Source organism: Erinaceus europaeus, chromosome 7 (assembly GCF_950295315.1).
Source record: "Erinaceus europaeus chromosome 7, mEriEur2.1, whole genome shotgun sequence".
In the NCBI taxonomy this organism is placed as follows: domain Eukaryota; kingdom Metazoa; phylum Chordata; class Mammalia; order Eulipotyphla; family Erinaceidae; genus Erinaceus; species Erinaceus europaeus.
Window position 1 is genome coordinate 44,981,918 of NC_080168.1, and position 17,575 is coordinate 44,999,492.

General features: G+C 39.5%; 1 protein-coding gene across 5 annotated transcripts in view; it reads left to right on the forward strand.

The window, feature by feature from the left end:
• TCP11L2 (t-complex 11 like 2) overlaps window positions 1–17,575 on the forward strand; it is a 69,665-nt gene that overhangs the window by 38,284 nt on the left and 13,806 nt on the right. For all 5 annotated transcript variants that reach the window (XM_060194360.1, XM_060194359.1, XM_060194361.1 and 2 more), the window contains 2 exons: window positions 8,673–8,860; window positions 9,065–9,246. In XM_060194360.1, coding sequence (XP_060050343.1) covers window positions 8,673–8,860; window positions 9,065–9,246 — 370 coding nt within the window. The remainder of the gene's footprint in view (window positions 1–8,672; window positions 8,861–9,064; window positions 9,247–17,575) is intronic.

The following is a 17,575-nucleotide window of genomic DNA, read 5'->3' on the forward strand; positions in this document are numbered from 1 at the left end:
GCATGGAATAGCATACAGGACTAGGTGCCATCTACCGGTCTTCACAGCAAAATTTTGTATTCTGTGGCTGTATTGTTTTAACTTCAAAGAGGCAGGGATTAAGGGAAGTGGAAACCTTCATAGAACCTGGTTCTGAAACCTGAGTCATAGTAAATATTTTCTTGGCAACATGTTCCCGAGACTCAGAGCTTGCTTTTATTTGTGTCTCTGTGCACACACACATGTACACATTTCTCTGTGTTTTCAAATAAGGTCGCTTGGAATCTTTAGCAAATTCCTTCAAAATAAGACTGAATTACAGTTTTGTTCATCTCAAATTATTGGTTTGACTTGGCTTTTTCCAGAGCTGTAAGAATAGAATAATCTCAGCTGTGCATATGGGTCATTATTGCCCAGCTCTAAATATGTTCCTAAAGAAATAGAATCCAGGAAGAAGAGTGCATGTCAGCTGTTAATTATATCCTCAACTCTGCTGAAAGTCAGCCACTGTGACCTAATTCAAAATAAGTCTTACAGTGTCACACAGGACGAAAGTGCTGAGATTTTATATGTACGATTTATAAAGTAATTACTGGAAAATTAATATAGAGGAATGCTCTGGATTTCTGAATTCAAAAAATTATTTTTGCCTAAAGGAGTTTTCTATAATCTCCCTAACTAATATACGGCCAGGAAAGCCTTAGCAGTGATTTGGATTCTTGTACTAAGTATCAAAGATAAAACTGCACTAGACCCAGCAATTAATTATTTGTAGAAAGAGTGACAAGTTACCATTGGGAGTAGGACAGGCCACAAATGATTTTTTAGATACTCAGAAAAAGTGGCCTGGAGGTTATGTGATGGATAAGGTTTTGAACCTTCGATCATGAGGGCTCAAGTTTGATTTCTGCATTGCAGATACCATTGTAGTGCTTTAGTTCCCCCCCATCTCATTAATAATATATTTTTAAATAGGATATTCAGACAGAAAATATTTCTTTATATTTCATTATATATGATAAAATGTTTTCATTAGTTCATTTCTTGTGATTCAAAAATCCTAGGGAACATAAATATATTTTTTGGAATATATTTTAATTATCTTTGTCTGGCTTATCTTTCTTTTTTTAATTTCTTTATTGGGGAATTAATGTTTTACATTCAACAGTAAATACAATAGGCTTATCTTTCAAATAACTGCATGGACTTTAACTATCAGCTATAAATTATCAGGTTTACAATAAAAAAAGATTATTATTATCTTCACATTGTAATTATATCAATGATGATTTCCATTCTCTCCCTGTTAGACATCTTTTAAATAAAAATATTTTATAGCTTTATAAACAAGACCAGAAAAGCCAATTATGGGCTGGGGAAACAGTGCAATGATAATGGAAAATATTTCCATGCCTGAGACACTGAAAGTCCTATGTTTAATTCCCAGTAAGTCAGAGCTGAGTTGTGCTCTGCTAAAAAAAAAAAAAAAAAAATCCAACATTTACCAAATGAAGAGAAATAAAATTGCAAGATTCTAGGAGTGTTATTATTTTTTATGGTGGAAATATTTATGAGCTAGTCATAAATTATACCTCCTCATGTGCTGGATCTGAGGAAAGAGTTTAAGGTATTTTCTGTAATCTTTTTTTTCTAAAGATTAATTTTTTATTTATTGCACTAGATAAGAGGCCAGAGCAGTACTCTGACATATGTGCTATTAAGATTGAACTCAGGACATCATGTTGCCATTCCCGAGTTCTACTGCTGTGCCATCTCCTTGGGTACTATATATGTTGTTTTCATTTATTTTTCCCTTTTGTTGCCCTTGTGTGTGTTTTTTTTACTGTTGTTGTAGTTGTTGTTATTGATGTCATCATTGTTAGATAGGGCAGAGAAAAATGGAGGGGGGGAAGACAACGGGAGAGATAGACTCCTGAAGATCTGCTTCACCACTGGTGAAGCGAACCCCCTGCTGGTGGGGAGCCAGGGGCTCTAACTGAGATCCTTACACCACTCCTTGTGCTTCGCAAGTACATAGATGATAGCTGTTTGTTAACAACGACTCCCCTGCAGGTGGGGAGCCCAGGGGCTCAAACCGGGGTCCTTACCCCGGTCTGCGCTTTGCACCATGTGTGCTTAACCCGCTGCACTACCGCCGGACCCCTGGTAATATATGTTTTTATTTATAAAAAGGAACATTTACTAAACCATAGGATAAAAGGGGTACAACTCCACACAATTCCCACCACCAGAACTCTGTATCCCATCCCCTCCCCTGATAGCTCTCCTATTCTTTAACCCTCTGGGAGTATGTACCCAAGGTCATTATGGGATGCAGAAGGTAGAAGGTCTGGCTTCTGTAATTGCTTCTTCTCTGAACATGGGCACTGGCATCTGGAACCTGGTGGCTGGAAAGAGAGTTAACATACAAAGCCAAACAAATTGTTGACCAATCAAAGGCTGGAATAGTACAGATGAAGAGTTGGAGGGTACTCCATTTCGTAGATAGCTAGTATGCATATTTTAGTTATATTGCAAAGGGCCTGTGGCTATACTAGTTTTTGTTTGTTTGTTTGTTTGTTTTTCCCTGAGCCTGAAATCTGATATGCAGGTTGATCCTAATTATTGTCTGGGGAGATGATGTCATGGCTGAAAACGGACCAGAAAGTTGGATCTGGGAAGAGAGTAGCTCCCTAAAATGGAAGAGGGGTATAAATATTGTTGATTGTAAACCCCATCGATTTGATGTGATCTGGGGCCCATCTTCAGCTTAGGAGCCTATGTGACCTCTGCATCCCTGAAGATCAGAGCTCACATTCTGTAGTCATGAGTACGAACGTTCCAAGCTGCCCCAATATGAGGACCCATCTTCCTCAGGTGTAGCATAAAGAATATTGTCCAGCCTCCCTTCAGAGGATGGAACATTCTTTACCATTGTTGATCCAAGTTGAGGGCAAGGTTCCGTGGGGGCTCACAAAGGGGTCTATTGTGTTGTTCCTGATAGAAATGACCAGTTTATTTGAGGTGTAGGCCCATCATGTCTGTTTAGGAATCTCTGGACTCCCCAAATAGGGCCCCAGCTGATGGGGTGGCCTGATAGTGACTAAAGAGTCGTTGTTAAAGTATGCCAGTCTCTTGCCCTTATTCACTTTTGCAGTCCTTGCTTTGATGAGATTAGCTTTGGAGTGAGTGAAAAAACTGTAATAGGAAGTAGGTGAGGAGGGTATCTAAGTCTTAAGTAGACACAATTTCATTATGAATTTTATACTGACTCACTGAGACTATTGTGTACTTTTGCTTTCAGGTATATATTTTGCCCTAATTTATGGATACATGTGAACATATGCTCTACCTTATGGGACCTGGTCTATATCTAGGTTTTGGGACTTTGTTAGGAAGTGAACCTCCTGGAATGGAATTAGAAAATCCTATGAAAGGAAAGGTCTCAACCGAGTAATGAGACTGAAGGGTTGACATTCCATGCCTGACGTCTCTGGACACAGTCTGAAGTGAAGCATGCTGAGGTGGTATTCCTTGCGTTGATTAGGTTGGGATCAGCAGATGTGATATCATTTGGTATGAATTGAGAGAAGCATACAGAAAAGTGATTCCCATCCTAGAGGTTCCAGGACTGGGGGAAATATAGGCTCTATAAAGGAAGCGGGAGGCTCCTGCTGTCTTAGGGTTTAAGAAAGCAATAGATAGTTACTGCTGTAATTACATTATTTGGCAATTGGGTTAACTTTGAAATATCCCTTTGTTAGGATTTTCTGTATCGTATACAACATCACCATAATTTATGTCCTTTGACATTATTTGTATATAGCTGTGCCACCAGTTGCTTCTGTTTTCCCTGGTCTAGGCTTTTAAGAAAGTCAACATTTCAAAGACTCAGCCCATATATTTTTAAATAGTTTTTAAATATTTATTTATTTATTCCCTTTTGTTGCTCTCGTTTTATTGTTATATTTTTTTAAATTGATGTCATTGTTGTTGGATAGGACAGAGAGAAATGGAGAGAGGAAGGGAAGACAGAGAGGGGGAGAGAAAGATAGACACCTGCAGACCTGCTTCACAGCTTGTGAAGTGACTACCCTGCAGGTGGGGAGCCGGGCTCGAACCGGGATCCTTATGCTGGTCCTTGCGTTTCGCACCACATGCGCTTAACCCTCTGTGCTACCACCCGTCTCCCTGCCCATATATTAAAAAGACTCAGTCTGTGATTTTAAGAGTCTGAGACATTCAATCAATTTCCCCCTCTCATATTAATTAAATAGTTATTTATATGACTACAAATTGATAGAAGTGTACATAAACACCATATATTTTAAGTGATTTATTTACCCTTTTTTTTTTTTAAACCAGAGCACTGCTCAGCTCTGGCTTATGGTAGTGCAGGGAATTGAACCTTGAACCTCAGAGCTTCAGGCATCAGACTCGCTTTGCATAACGATTATGCTGTCTACCCCCACCCTTAAGTGATTTATTTATTTAAAAATATTTTTATTTATTTATTGGTTAGCAACAGAGAGAAATAATGAGGAAAGGGAGAGATGGAGAAGAAGAGAGAGAGAGACACCTGTAGCACTGCTTCACCATTCATGAATATAATACATATATTATAATCCTTGTGTTCAGCTGGTTGCCCCACCCAGCACCTTACTGACTTGAGAGTAAGAGAGAGAACCAGAATGTAACTCTGGCACATGTCATGCTGGGAACTGAACTTGGGAACTCAGGTGTTTAAACCTAAAGCTCCAGCCCCTGTACCACCTCCTCTGCCACTTGAACTAGCTTTTAGTTTTGAGACATTTTCTTGAAATAAACAATTTCATCTATCATTTATTTATTCCAGAACCTAAAATACAGGTTGATGACCTATAATATCATTTGGCCTTTTTATTTTATTTACTAGCTCATATTATTTTTTTCTATTCATTTCTTTCCTTCTTTCTTTCTTTTTTAGCAAGGAATCTGTTGCAATTTTCTTCTAGTAGTGAACCTCCAAAAAACAAAGTGAATTTTGCCCTAAGACAGCCTCAGTAGAGCCTCCCTCCAAACGTTAATCCTTCTAGATTGGACTTTAGTATGTCAAATTTGATGTTTTCACAATGTAAGTGACATTTTACTCAAGGCTGGAGGAAATACGTATGCACAAAAGTAAATAAATGTTAGTTCTATTACTATAGTTAGTGTTTCTCTTTTGAGGATGATTTTGTACTTGAAAGGGGGGCATTTGATTATGTCTGCCAACACTTGGTTGTCAGCAAGTGAGGAGGGAATTGCTGTTGGCCATCTGGTGAATAAAGGTCAGAAATGCTACAGACCTGTTACAGGGAACAGGACAGACTCCACAGCAAAGAATTATCCAGTTCTTGGAGTTGGTATATTGTACCAAAGTAAAAGACTCTGGGGTGGGTGGGGGCGAGAGTACAGGTCCAAAAAGGATGACAGAGGACATCCTTTTTTTAGTGGAGGTTGTATTGTTATGTTGAATGTTAATCCCCCAATAAAGAAAAAAAAAAAAGAATTATCCAGTTCAAAATGCAAAATGTCAGTAAGTGATGAGTTGGGAGGAGTCCATTTCATGATGCCTCCTTGCAAAACAAACAAACAACTTCATGCTCTAGGATGACTTGGTCTTCAATAAACATAGAAATCTGGTGACATTTTAAAAAATAATAATTCAGAGCTACATTATGTTTGAAAGCAGTCTTAGCTAGCCGTTGGCAATGGGAACCTTCCTCTCCTTGCCTCCTTTTTAAAATTATTTTTAATATTTATTTATTCCTTTTGTTGCCCTTGTTTTATTGTTGTAGTTATTATTGTTGTTGTTACTGATGTCATTGTTGGATAGGACTGAGAGAAATTGAGAGAGGAGGAGAAGACAGAGAAGGGGAGAGAAAGACAGACACCTGCAGACCTGCTTCACCACATGTGAAGCAAGTGACTCCCCTGCAGATGAGGAGCTGGGTGCTCAAATCAGGATCCTTACGCTGGTCTTTGTGCTTTGAGCCACATGTGCTTAATCCGCAGCGCTACTGCCCACCTTGCCTCCTTTTTATGATCTGAAGTGGGCTGTCCCTTCAGAAGACTTACCATTTGGAACAACTGTACATAGATGATAGTTGTTTGTTAGCAGAGACTAATACTATTGGAATTCTACTGATATAAGATTACTGGGTTAGAGTTTCACACTGCCCCACAGCCAAAGCTCTGTGACCACCTCCCCACACACACAACCCCACACACCACCCTAAACAATAACTACCATTGCTCTCACAAAGTTTTAGAGACAGTTAGGAGGCTGCAGGGAGACTACTACTGCTGCTGTGCTTCCCCTTCCCCTCCTCTTTTCTTTTTGCAAGTTCTTGGATTTCAACTGTCTGTATTCCACGTAAGAGTGGAACCATCTGGCTGCTGTATTTTACCTCAGTACTTACTTCATTAAGTATAATCACCTTCATTTCCATCCATTTTGTCCTGAAGGTTATAATATCTTTTCTAACTGGAATAGCATTCCATTGAATATATCCAGTGATTTATTCCTTCTCTCTCTCTCTCTCTCTCTCTCTCTCCCCTTCCCCTGCTCCCGTGAAGATACAGAGAGGCAGAGAGACAGTCTCTATGAAAGAGACCATGGCACCAAAGTTCCTCCAGTGTGGTGGGATTCTTTATGTCCAGGAGATCCCATATGTCCTAGGTGGCTTAGACAGTAAAGTAGTTGTTGTGTGGCAGGTAGAGAACCTGAATAGCACTTCTTGAGCTTCTGGCATCAAAATAAATCCAAATAGAGATTAAAAACAAACAAATAATAAACTCCCTATATGAGACTGATTTGTAATACTTACAAAACATTTCCTTCTATGCCAGCAGTGGCATTACATATATTTATTTGTTGAACCCCCACCACATCTTCAGGAAGGTAACTGTTAATATTCCAAGGTTACAAAGGAGGAATCTCAGGGGACATTAACTCCCCAGAATCTTATCCGTCTCTGGTGGTTAAGGCCAGACTTGAACTAAGGCGGTCCTGACTTAGAGGTCAGGTTCTCGTCAACCTCTTACTAGTCAGGGGAGAGTTTAGAACACATTTTAAGTAATATACTGGTTACTCTTGGTAAACTTATTTGAGATTCGTTCCTCTGCGAAGCAAATTTGACTCTAAAGTCAAGTTGCTTCCCCACTCTGTAAACTTTCTTAGTTTTTAGAGACTGTTGCTAATTAACCTCTCTGCACTGCCAAGTTGTTTGCTTTCTGATTAAATCTGTTTCAATGACTGAATGTAAAGTACCCCTCTGCCTGCTTCTTTTGGGTTTGATTGGACAATGATCTGGATTTAGAAATGGGCACTAACAGGGTGGTGCTGGAGATAGTTTGTACTGACTTGGGAGTCATTTGTTGCATTTTCAGGAATGTGTGAGTTAGTAAAGACAGCCATTACCAAAAAAAATTACATAAACTTAAAGCAAAATGCATTACACGACGGGGGGAGATAGCATAATGGTTATACAGAAAGATCTTTGGATATCAGAGGCCCCAGAGCCCCACGTTTAGTGCAGCCCCTCCCCACCCCCGCCAAAACTCAGCAATGCTTTAGAGGGTCAGAGTCTCAGTCTCTCTCTGTCCCCCTCCCTCATGAATTTTCCAGCAACCACATATGTATGGACCTATAGAAAGCAAAACTAATCCATGAAGATAGAAATCAAGAAGCAGTTGAAAGGAGTGAAATTTGACTGAACAAGGAGATGAGAGAACTTTCTGGAATGTTAGAAATGGTCTGTTTGTCTTGAATGGTTTTTGTAATATCTATGAACCTGGAAAGCCAGAATGAACATTGTTGGTGTGGGTCTTTGCACATAACATGTGTGTGCATTGCTATACTTAGATATGCAGAGTGATCTAGGACCCTTAAATGCCTTTATCCTAATATTTTCTCTATTAAAAAAAAAAACCTCAAGGTTATGTGTGAGCTGGTTTCTATCATGTCAACCAATGTCATCTGTTCTTCCTTTTAGTTTTTTATGGACCAGCAGTATAAATTTGCTTGTCAGATACAGAATGTGCTATATTCTCTCACTGTCTTAGGCCTTTGTATGGGCTACTCATCTTGCCTAGATTAACAGCCCCCTCCTCGGTCTGCTTTAGATCTCAGACAAAGTTCTCCCTGTAAGGCTCCATCTTGGACAACTTTTGCACTGTCCAGTCCCACGGTGCCTTCTGACATTCATTGTTTTCCATTATAGTTTTTTTGCATTTTACAGGGCTGACTTCCCCATCTGGAAAGTAGGCTTCTTGGAGGAATGGGAATTTTTTTTTTTTTTTTTTTTGGCCTTCAGGGTTATCACTGGGGCTCGGTGCCTGCACTATGAATCCACTCTTCATGTGGCCTTTTTTCTTTTTCCCTTCAAATTTCTGGATAGGACAGAGAGAAATTCAGAGGGGAGGAGGGGAAGATAGAGAGGGAGAGAGAAACACACCTTTAGACCTGCTTCGCCACTCATGCAGTTGGGGAACTGGGGCTCTAACCTGGGTCCATGTGCGCTTAACCCAGTGGGATACCACCCACCCCTGAATGATGGGTTTTTCATTCATGCTCAGAACCTATTAGATGACAGAAACTTCTGTCTTGGCGAATAAGTAAGTGAATAGATCCATCAACTTTAAGATAAATATGTGGCCTTTCTTTTTAGGTGGTCTTAAGCAAACTACAAAGTGGATAAGAGAATCTCTGGAGGAAGAATTACTTTCTCTTCCTGAGACTGCTTTAACTCCTGGGGCTGAAAAGACCAGCAAAGCAAACCTGAGCCCTACATTGGTGCTAAATAACAGTTATTTGAAGTTACTACAGTGGGATTATCAGAAAAAAGTATTTCCAGAGGTGAGTGATTGTTTTCTTCCCTTGAGTTTCCCTGTGTTTTAGTTCTTAAGTTCCAAGGCTGGTCTGTCTGTTTTCCATGTGGTTTAATAATTTTTACTGAGGTAAAATGAAATGAACGTTTGTTTGGATGTAACACTGCTTATTTGACATTTTCATGGTATTGAGCTTCCCTTTCTATTTTTATGTTTTAAATAAATATGCTAGACACTCATGACAGATGAAGTGCGTCTTCAGGAACTGGCAGAAAAGCTGAATCAATTGAAAATTACTGCCTGCCTGTCCCTGATTACCAACAACATGGTGGGTGCTATTACAGATAGCCAACCCGAGGTTGCAAACAGGTTGAAAAGGATTTCAGCTGTTCTACTTGAAGGCATGAACAAAAGGTAAGTTCCAAGTGTTTCTGTGGTCTCCTGCTTAGATTAAGGCTCCACATATATTTCAGAGAATGTGAAAAGTCTTGGTTACTGGGTATGATATTCAAGACTTAGCTTTAGAGAAGTTTACCGTACACATTCTTTTTCCAGAATTTCATTTAATATCTCCAAAGGCTTAGATGTCCTTTCATAGGAAGGGAAAAGTCATTTCCATGGTAAGTGCCAGAGTGAATCTAGTATTTCTATTTAGGATGGGCATATGCACTAGTTTCTCTTTGATCGTGCAATGGAACAAGCAACCAACCCAGAAAATTCACCCACTTCAATATTTAGAATGCTCTACCAAAGAGACTTCCCAGATTAAGTAGTTCTGACTTCATCAATTTCTCTCTCTCTCTCTCTCTCTCTCTCTCTCTCTCTCTTTTCATTTTAGTAAAATCTTAATGTTACCAGCTTCACTAATCCAGTCTGCTGATCCAAGTCTTTGGAAATGGTGACGTCTCTGTCCCTCAGTGATATTATACAAGTTTAGTGAAGGTTTTGTTTTTGCTAGACTTATTTTCCAGTATCATGTGTTCATTGAATGCTAGAATCCCTTGTAGACTGAGACCATCCTGTTGTTCTGGGAATTCTTTCTAAGTCAGGAAAGTCCTGATCTTAGTCAATGACCAGATGTTTCTGTGAGTCTCTTATAAGTCAGACCCCACTACTGATTCCCTTTTCACATGTTTTCAGAGGGGATTGAATTTGGGACTTCGGAGCCTCAGGCATGAGAGTCTGTTTGCATAACCATTATGCTATCTACCCCCACCCCAATTCTTTTTTTTTAATTGTCTTATTTATTTAGTGGATAGAGACAGCCAGAAATCAAGAGGGAAGGATGGGTGTTACAGAGGGAGAGAGACAGAGAGACACTTGGAACACTACTTCAACACTCACAAAGCTTTCCCCCTGCAGGTGGAGAGCAGGGGCTCAAATCTGGGTCTTTATGCATTGTAACATGTACACTCCATCAGGCATATAATGAATGTTAGCTTTTTTTTTTTTTTTTTTTTCCTCCCTCTAGTGTTATCGCTAGGGCTTGGTACTGGCACTACTAATCCACTTCTCCTGGAGTCCATTTTTCCCTTTTTTTTGCTGTTGCTATTGCTATTGTTGTTGTTGGATAGGACAGAGAGAAATAAAGAGGGGGGGGGAAGACAGAGGGGGAGAGAAAAATAGACACCTGCAGACCTGCTTCACCGCTTGTGAAGCAACCCCTCTGCAGGTGGGGAGCCAGGGGCTTGACTTGGGATCCTTGTGTTAATCCTTATGCTTTGTACTATGTATTCTTAACCTATTGTGCCACTGCCCAGCCACCCCTCCCTTTTAAAATTTTTATTATTAATTTACAAATTACAAAATAACAGGTATAATTCCACGTTTCCCACCACCAGAGTTTAGTGTTCCCATTCCCTCCATTGGATACTACCAAGGTCACAGATATGGGTCGACTATTATTTCCTTTTTTTTTTTTAAAGATTTTTTTAAATATTTATTTTATTTATTTATTCCCTTTTGCCCTTGTTGTTTTATTGTTGTAGTTATTATTGTTGTTGTTGTTGGATAGGACAGAGAGAAATGGAGAGAGGAGGGGAAGACAGAGAGGAGGAGAGAAAGATAGACACCTGCAGACCTGCTTCACCGCCTGTGAAGCGACTCCCCTGCAGGTGGGGAGCCGGGGTTCGAACTGGGATCCTTATGCCAGTCCTTGTGCTTTGCGCCACCTGCGCTTAACCCGCTGTGCTACAGCCCGACTCCCCTTAAAAAGATTTTTAAAAAATATTTATTTATTTATTTATTCCCTTTTGTTGCCCTTGTTGTCTTATTGTCCTGGTTGTTATTGTTGTTATTGATGTCGTCTTTGTTGGATAGGACAGAGAGAAATGGAGAGAAGAGGGGAAGGCAGAGAGGGGGAGAGAAAGATAGACACCTGCAGACCTGCTTCACCGCCTGTGAAGCGACTCCCCTGCAGGTGGGGAGCCGGGGGCTCGAACTGGGATCCTTATGCCGGTCCTTGTGCTTTGCTCCACCTGCGCTTAACCCGCTGTACTACTGCCTGACTCCTGACTATTATTTCTATAACTATCACTATATACATTTGCCCATTTTTTTCCCCAGTGGTCCTGCCTTCTCTTCCATTCTAGAATGTTATCTTTTAATAGTTGTACAGTTGTTGTCTTTTGTATTTGTTTTCTTTTTCTTTTTCTTTTTTGGTATTTACTGTTTTCTTAAATATTCCACCAGTATATGCTAGGGAATAAACTTAACCAATTTATTTATTTATTTATTTATTTATTTTACCAGAGCACTGCTGGCTTATGGTGGTTCAGGACATTGAACCTGGGACTTTGGATACTCATGCATCAGAGTCTCTTTGAATAACTATTATGCTGTCTCCTGGCCCTTTAGGAAGTTTTCAGTCTTCTTCGTTGTGGATGGGAGAAGACCATTCAACTGTAAAAAAAGAAAAAAAAAAGAAAAAAAAAGAAAAAAATGATTTTAAATAGTCACTAGACTTAGATGTCACTATATTTAGTTTGATGGTATATTCTGAAAATAACAAGAGTTCTTTCCTCTGAACAGGAAGTCATGAGTTAATACTAAAATTAATTTTTCATTTAGCTTCAGAACTTACTGATTATAAATAGGAGAAAATTAAGACAATGGCATGCATTAGATGTAAAAGAGGTAAACTTTGCCTCTGTCTATTTAACTAATTTGTTGTCATCACCTGGGTTTTACTGCTCCTAGTCAACTTTTTCAGATAGAGAAATACAGAGAGACAGGGAGAGAAGGAGAGATAACATGGCACTGAAGCTTCCTTTAGTGCAGATGAGAGCCAGGCCTGAACCTGGGTTATATGCAGAATGAAGTATGTGCACTATCCAGGTGAATTTTATTGCCAGCCTTATTTGTTGCTATCAGATTTTTCCCCTGCTTCTGTTTTTTTTATTATTATTATTTTGGCTAGTATTTTTTTTAATTTTATTTATAAAAAGGAAACACTGACAAAACCATAGGATAAGAGGGGTACAGCTCCACACAATTGCCACCCCCAGAACTCCATATCCCATCCCCTCCCTTGATAGCTTTCCTATTCTTTATCCCTCTGGGAGTATGGACCCAAGGTCATTATGGGATGCAGAAGGTGGAAGGTCTGGCTACTGTAATTGCTTCCCCGCTGAACATGGACATCGACAAGTCAACCCATAATTCCAGCCTGCCTCTCTCTTTCCCTAGTAGGGTGGGGAACTCTCACAAGATTAGACATGGACTTTCCATATGACCCAGTAATTCCTCTCCTAGGGATATGCCCTGTTTATCCTTATTTTGGCGTACCAACGTGGGGCCTAACCTGCCTATCCCCCAGATAAATATAAGCTGCTTGGCTCTCTGCAGCCTCGTGTTTTATGAAGGAACTGTGATTCTTTTTTCCCTCGTATTATTTTTCTGAGACCCCTCTGCCATGGGCAACCTTCTTCCTTATGAAGAGGTTTCTCAAACCCTCTACTCTTTTTTCATGAGACAGTTTCTCTGTCTCTGGAACATTTTGCCCCAGTCCACACCTTGGTTCCTCATGACCGTGATCATAGAGCTTGGGAGATGTGCAGAGATTTCCCCTGGGACTTTCAGGACTCCCTCTCCCATGTCTCCCGTGGAAAAGGGGACTCTAACTTGCAGAGCCTCTCCAGAACCTTGGCAGTCCCCAAGAATGGAGCCACATGGTTACTTCTACCCTCCTGATTCGATTCTTTCTTCTATGGGAAGATATTTTTGGGAATGGGTGCCTGCAGCTTTTTTCTTCTAGCGTTTGCCCTTCTTCCATAGCCAGTCAACAGTGTCAGGTTGAAAGCTGTCAGGAGCTGCTTGTTGCTGGATTTGAAAGTGACTGGGATCCATGTGGATTCAGTCGGCTAGGAAGGATCGTCAGTTTCCCCAATGAATGGGTACTCACGGGATGCACCACGAGAAGGTCGATCCAATGTATCCCTGCAGCAATCCTGCAGAAACAGTCAGAACCAGCCTAACTGGGATTTTGAGGCTCTTTTTGAAGTAGGATGCCCTCTGGGGACTCATAATGCAACATAGCAGGATCTAAATAATCTGGTTCAATAGTGCCTAAAAAAAATAATAAATAAAACTCCCTACCGCCTCTCCCCCTCCCCCGTTCTCTCTGAATATCTTAAGTTTGCTGTCTACCCCCTCTGCTTTCAGTTGTGTTTTGTAAGAGAGTAATTTGAATGACTGTATTTTTGTATGACCCATTTTGCTCTGAGTATTCTGAAACTTAATTTACTTTATAAAAAAAAATACTGGATGCAGCCATGATTTCTGGAGACATCCAGAAACAGTCCAAAAAATCTGGGTTTTTTCTCTTTTGATTTTTTTTTTTTTTTACATCTTGGTATGAATGTGAAATTTTTAGTCTTGAAAACTGTATGAGTATGGGTGGGGGAGATAACATAATGGTTATGCAAAGAAACTCTCATGCCTGAGGCTTCAAAGTCCCAGGTTCAGTCCCCTGCACCACCATAAGCCAGAGCTGAGCAGTGCTGTGGAAAAAAAAATTGTCATTAACATGTGTTAACTCTCTAAGTAACTTGAGTTTGTTTAAGTCTAAGGTAAAAATTACTTAAAAATAAATATATTTTAACTAAATCTGGTCTGAAGATCCTCCGCACACCTAGGGTGTGTCTCCATCTTAAATGGGTGTAACAAGAGGTAGAAAAGACGCTATTGATATGTAAAACTTTCATATACCTTCTCAATTAAACCAGCCCGAGTGAATAATAGATCACACAATGGTTATGCTAATGATTCTCATGCTTGAGGCTTCTAACAGTGGTTCTTCTGTTTACCTTTCCACATTTTATTGAGCTTAAATTGTTTAAACAACCTTAAAATCATACTAGAAAGGACATCCAAAATTATAAATATACTTAAACCAATTATAATCATTGAGTTATCAATTATAGTAAACTTCTAATTTGTTACAAGTTTTTTCTTCACAAATAAGTGATTACAGCTATGTCAAGCCTTCACATGAAGAAGCATCTACTCATAGAGAATCCCCAGACATCTATTTGGACCCCTGTCCTCTGACATCACCCACAACTACAGCCGCTCCCCCCGAAACCCATGATCTGACCTGACACAATCTGAAGAACCTGATTCACAGACTCCAAGGACAGAACTTTCTTTTTTTTTTTTTTAAATTTATTTCTTTATTGGGGAATTAATGTTTTATATTCAACAGTAAATACAGTAGTTTGGACATGTATAACATTCCCCAGTTTCCCATTAACAATACAACCCCCACTATGTCATTTATCATCCTTCATGGACCTGTATTCTCCCCACCCACCCACCCCAGAGTCTTTTACTTGGGTGCAATATGCCAATTCCATTTCAGGTTCTACTTGTGTTTTCTTTTCTGATCTTGTTTTTCAACTTCTGCCTGAGAGTGAGATCATCCCATATTCATCCTTCTGTTTCTGACTTATTTCACTCAACATGAGTTTTTCAAGGTCCATCCAAGATCGGCTGAAAACGGTGAAGTCACCATTTTTTACAGCTGAGTAGTATTTCATTGTGTATATATTCCACAACTTGCTCAGCCACTCATCTGTTGTTGGACACCTGGGTTGCTTCCAGGTTTTGGCTATTACAAATTGTGCTGCCAAGAACATATGTGTACACAGATCTTTTTGGATGGATGTGTTGAGTTCCTTAGGATATATCCCCAGGAGAGGAATTGCAGGATCATAGGGTAGTTCCATTTCTAGCTTTCTGAGAGTTCTCCAGACTGTTCTCCACAGAGGTTGGACCAATTGACATTCCCACCAGCAGTGTAGGAGGGTTCCTTTGACCCCACACCCTCTCCAGCATTTGCTGCTGTTACCTTTTCTGATGTATGACATTCTCACAGGAGTGAAGTGATATCTCATTGTTGTCTTTATTAGCATTTCTCTGACAATCAGAGACTTGGAGCATTTTTTCATGTGTTTCTCAGCCTTTTGGATCTCTTCTGTGGTGAATATTCTGTCCAAGTCCTCCCCCCATTTTTGGATGGGGTTATTTGTTGTCTTGTTGTTGAGTCTGGCAAGCTCTTTATATATGTTGGTTATTAAACTCTTGTCTGATGTATGGCATGTAAAGATCTTCTCCCATTCTGTGAGGGGTCTCTTGGTTTGGGTAGTGGTTTCTTTTGCTGTGAAGAAGCTTTTTAATTTGATGTAGTCCCATAAGTTATACTTGCCTTAGTCTTCTTTGTAATTGGATTCGTTTCATTGAAAATGTCTTTAAAATTTATGCAGAAAAGAGTTCTTCCAATATTTTCCTCTAAGTATTTGATATTTTGTGGTCTAACATCCAAGTCCTTGATCCACTTGGAATTTACTTTTGTATTTGGTGAAATACAGTGGTTCATTTTCATTCTTCTGCATGTTTCAACCCATTGTTTCCAACACCATTTGTTGAAGAGACTCTGCTTTCCCCATTGAATAATCTGGGCCCCTTTGTCAAAGATTAGATGTCCATAGGTGTGGGGCCTCATTTCTGGGCTCTCAATTCTGTTCCACTGGTCAGTGTGTCTATTCAAGTTCCAGTACCAAGCAGTTTTGATGACAATGGCCCTATAATACAGTTTGAGATCTGGGAGTGTGATGCCTCCAGTTCTGTTCTTTTTTTCTCAAGATTGTTTTGGCAATTCTAGGTCTTTTCTGGTTCCAGATAAACATTTGTAGAATTTTTTCTATTCTCCTAAAAAATGTGCTTGGGATCTTGATGGGGATAGCATTAAATTTGTATATGGTTCTGGGTAATATATTCATTTTGATGATGTTAATTCTTCCAACCCATGTACATGGAATATCTTTCCACTTTTTTGTGTCTTTTTCAATTTCTTTGATTAGTGACTCATAATTTTCAGTATATAAGTCTTTCACTTCTTTGGTTAGGTTTACTCCTAGATATTTTGTTGTTTTTGTTGCTATAGTAAAAGGAATTGATTTCTGGATTTCAATTTCTTCTAACTTAGTGTTTGCATAGAGGAATGCCACTGACTTTTGAATGTTAATTTTGTAGCCTGACACCTTACTGTATTGCCTGATGATTTCCAAAAGCTTTTTGCTGGATTCCTTAGGTTTTTCCATGTATACTATCATGTCTTCTGCAAATATGGAGAGTTTGACTTCTTCTCTTCCAATCTGTATCCCTTTAATTCCTTGCTCCTGCCTGATTGCTATGGCAAGAACTTCCAACACTGTTGAATAGTAATGGTGATAGTGGGCAGCCCTGTCTAGTACCTGATCTGAGTGGAAATGCTTCCAGTTTTTCACCATTGAGTACGATGTTGGCTGTAGGTTTGCTATATATAGACTCCACTATCTTCAGGAATTTTCCATCTATTCCCATTTTCTGTAGTGTTTTGATCATAAAGGGATGTTGTATTTTGTCAAAGGCTTTCTCTGCATCTATTGATATGACCATGTGGTTTTTGGTCTTGCTTTTGTTGATGTGGTGGATCACATTGATTGATTTACTTATATTAAACCAACCTTGCATGCCTGGGATAAACCCCACTTGGTCATGATGAACAATCTTTTTGATATACTGCTGTATCCGGTTGGCTAGAATTTTGTTCATTATTTTAGCATCTATGTTCATCAGAGATATTGGTCTGTAGTTTTCTTTTTTGGTTGTGTCCCTGTCTGCTTTTGGTATCAGGGTGATGTTGGCTTCATAGAAGCTGGCAGGGAGTGTTCCAGTGTCTTCAGTCTTCTGGAAGACGTTTAAAAGTAGAGGTATTAGTTCTTTGAAGGTTTTGTAGAATTCATTTGTAAAACCATCTGGTCCAGGACTTTTATTTTGGGGGAGATTTTTGATAACTGTTTCAATTTCATTAGCTGTGATGGGCCTGTTCATGTCATCCACTTCCTCTTTACTTAGTTTTGGAAGTTGGTAGGTATCTAGGAAATCGTCCATTTCTTCCAGGTTCTCTAGCTTGGTTCATAGAATCCTCGCATGGTATGTTGAATTTCTGCGGTGTCTGTTGTGATATCTCCTCTTTCATTTACTATCCGATTTATTTGGGTCTTCTCCCTTTTTTTGTGAGTCTGGCTAAAGGTTTGTTGATTTTGTTTACTCTTTCGAAGAACCAACATTTACTTTCGTTGATCTTTTGTATGGTTTTCCTATTCTCAATGTTTTTTATTTCTGCCCTAACTTTAGTGATTTCAGGACAGAAATTTCTTACTGCTTTTCTCTCACCCATTGCTGTCTGCCCTTCCTGCTT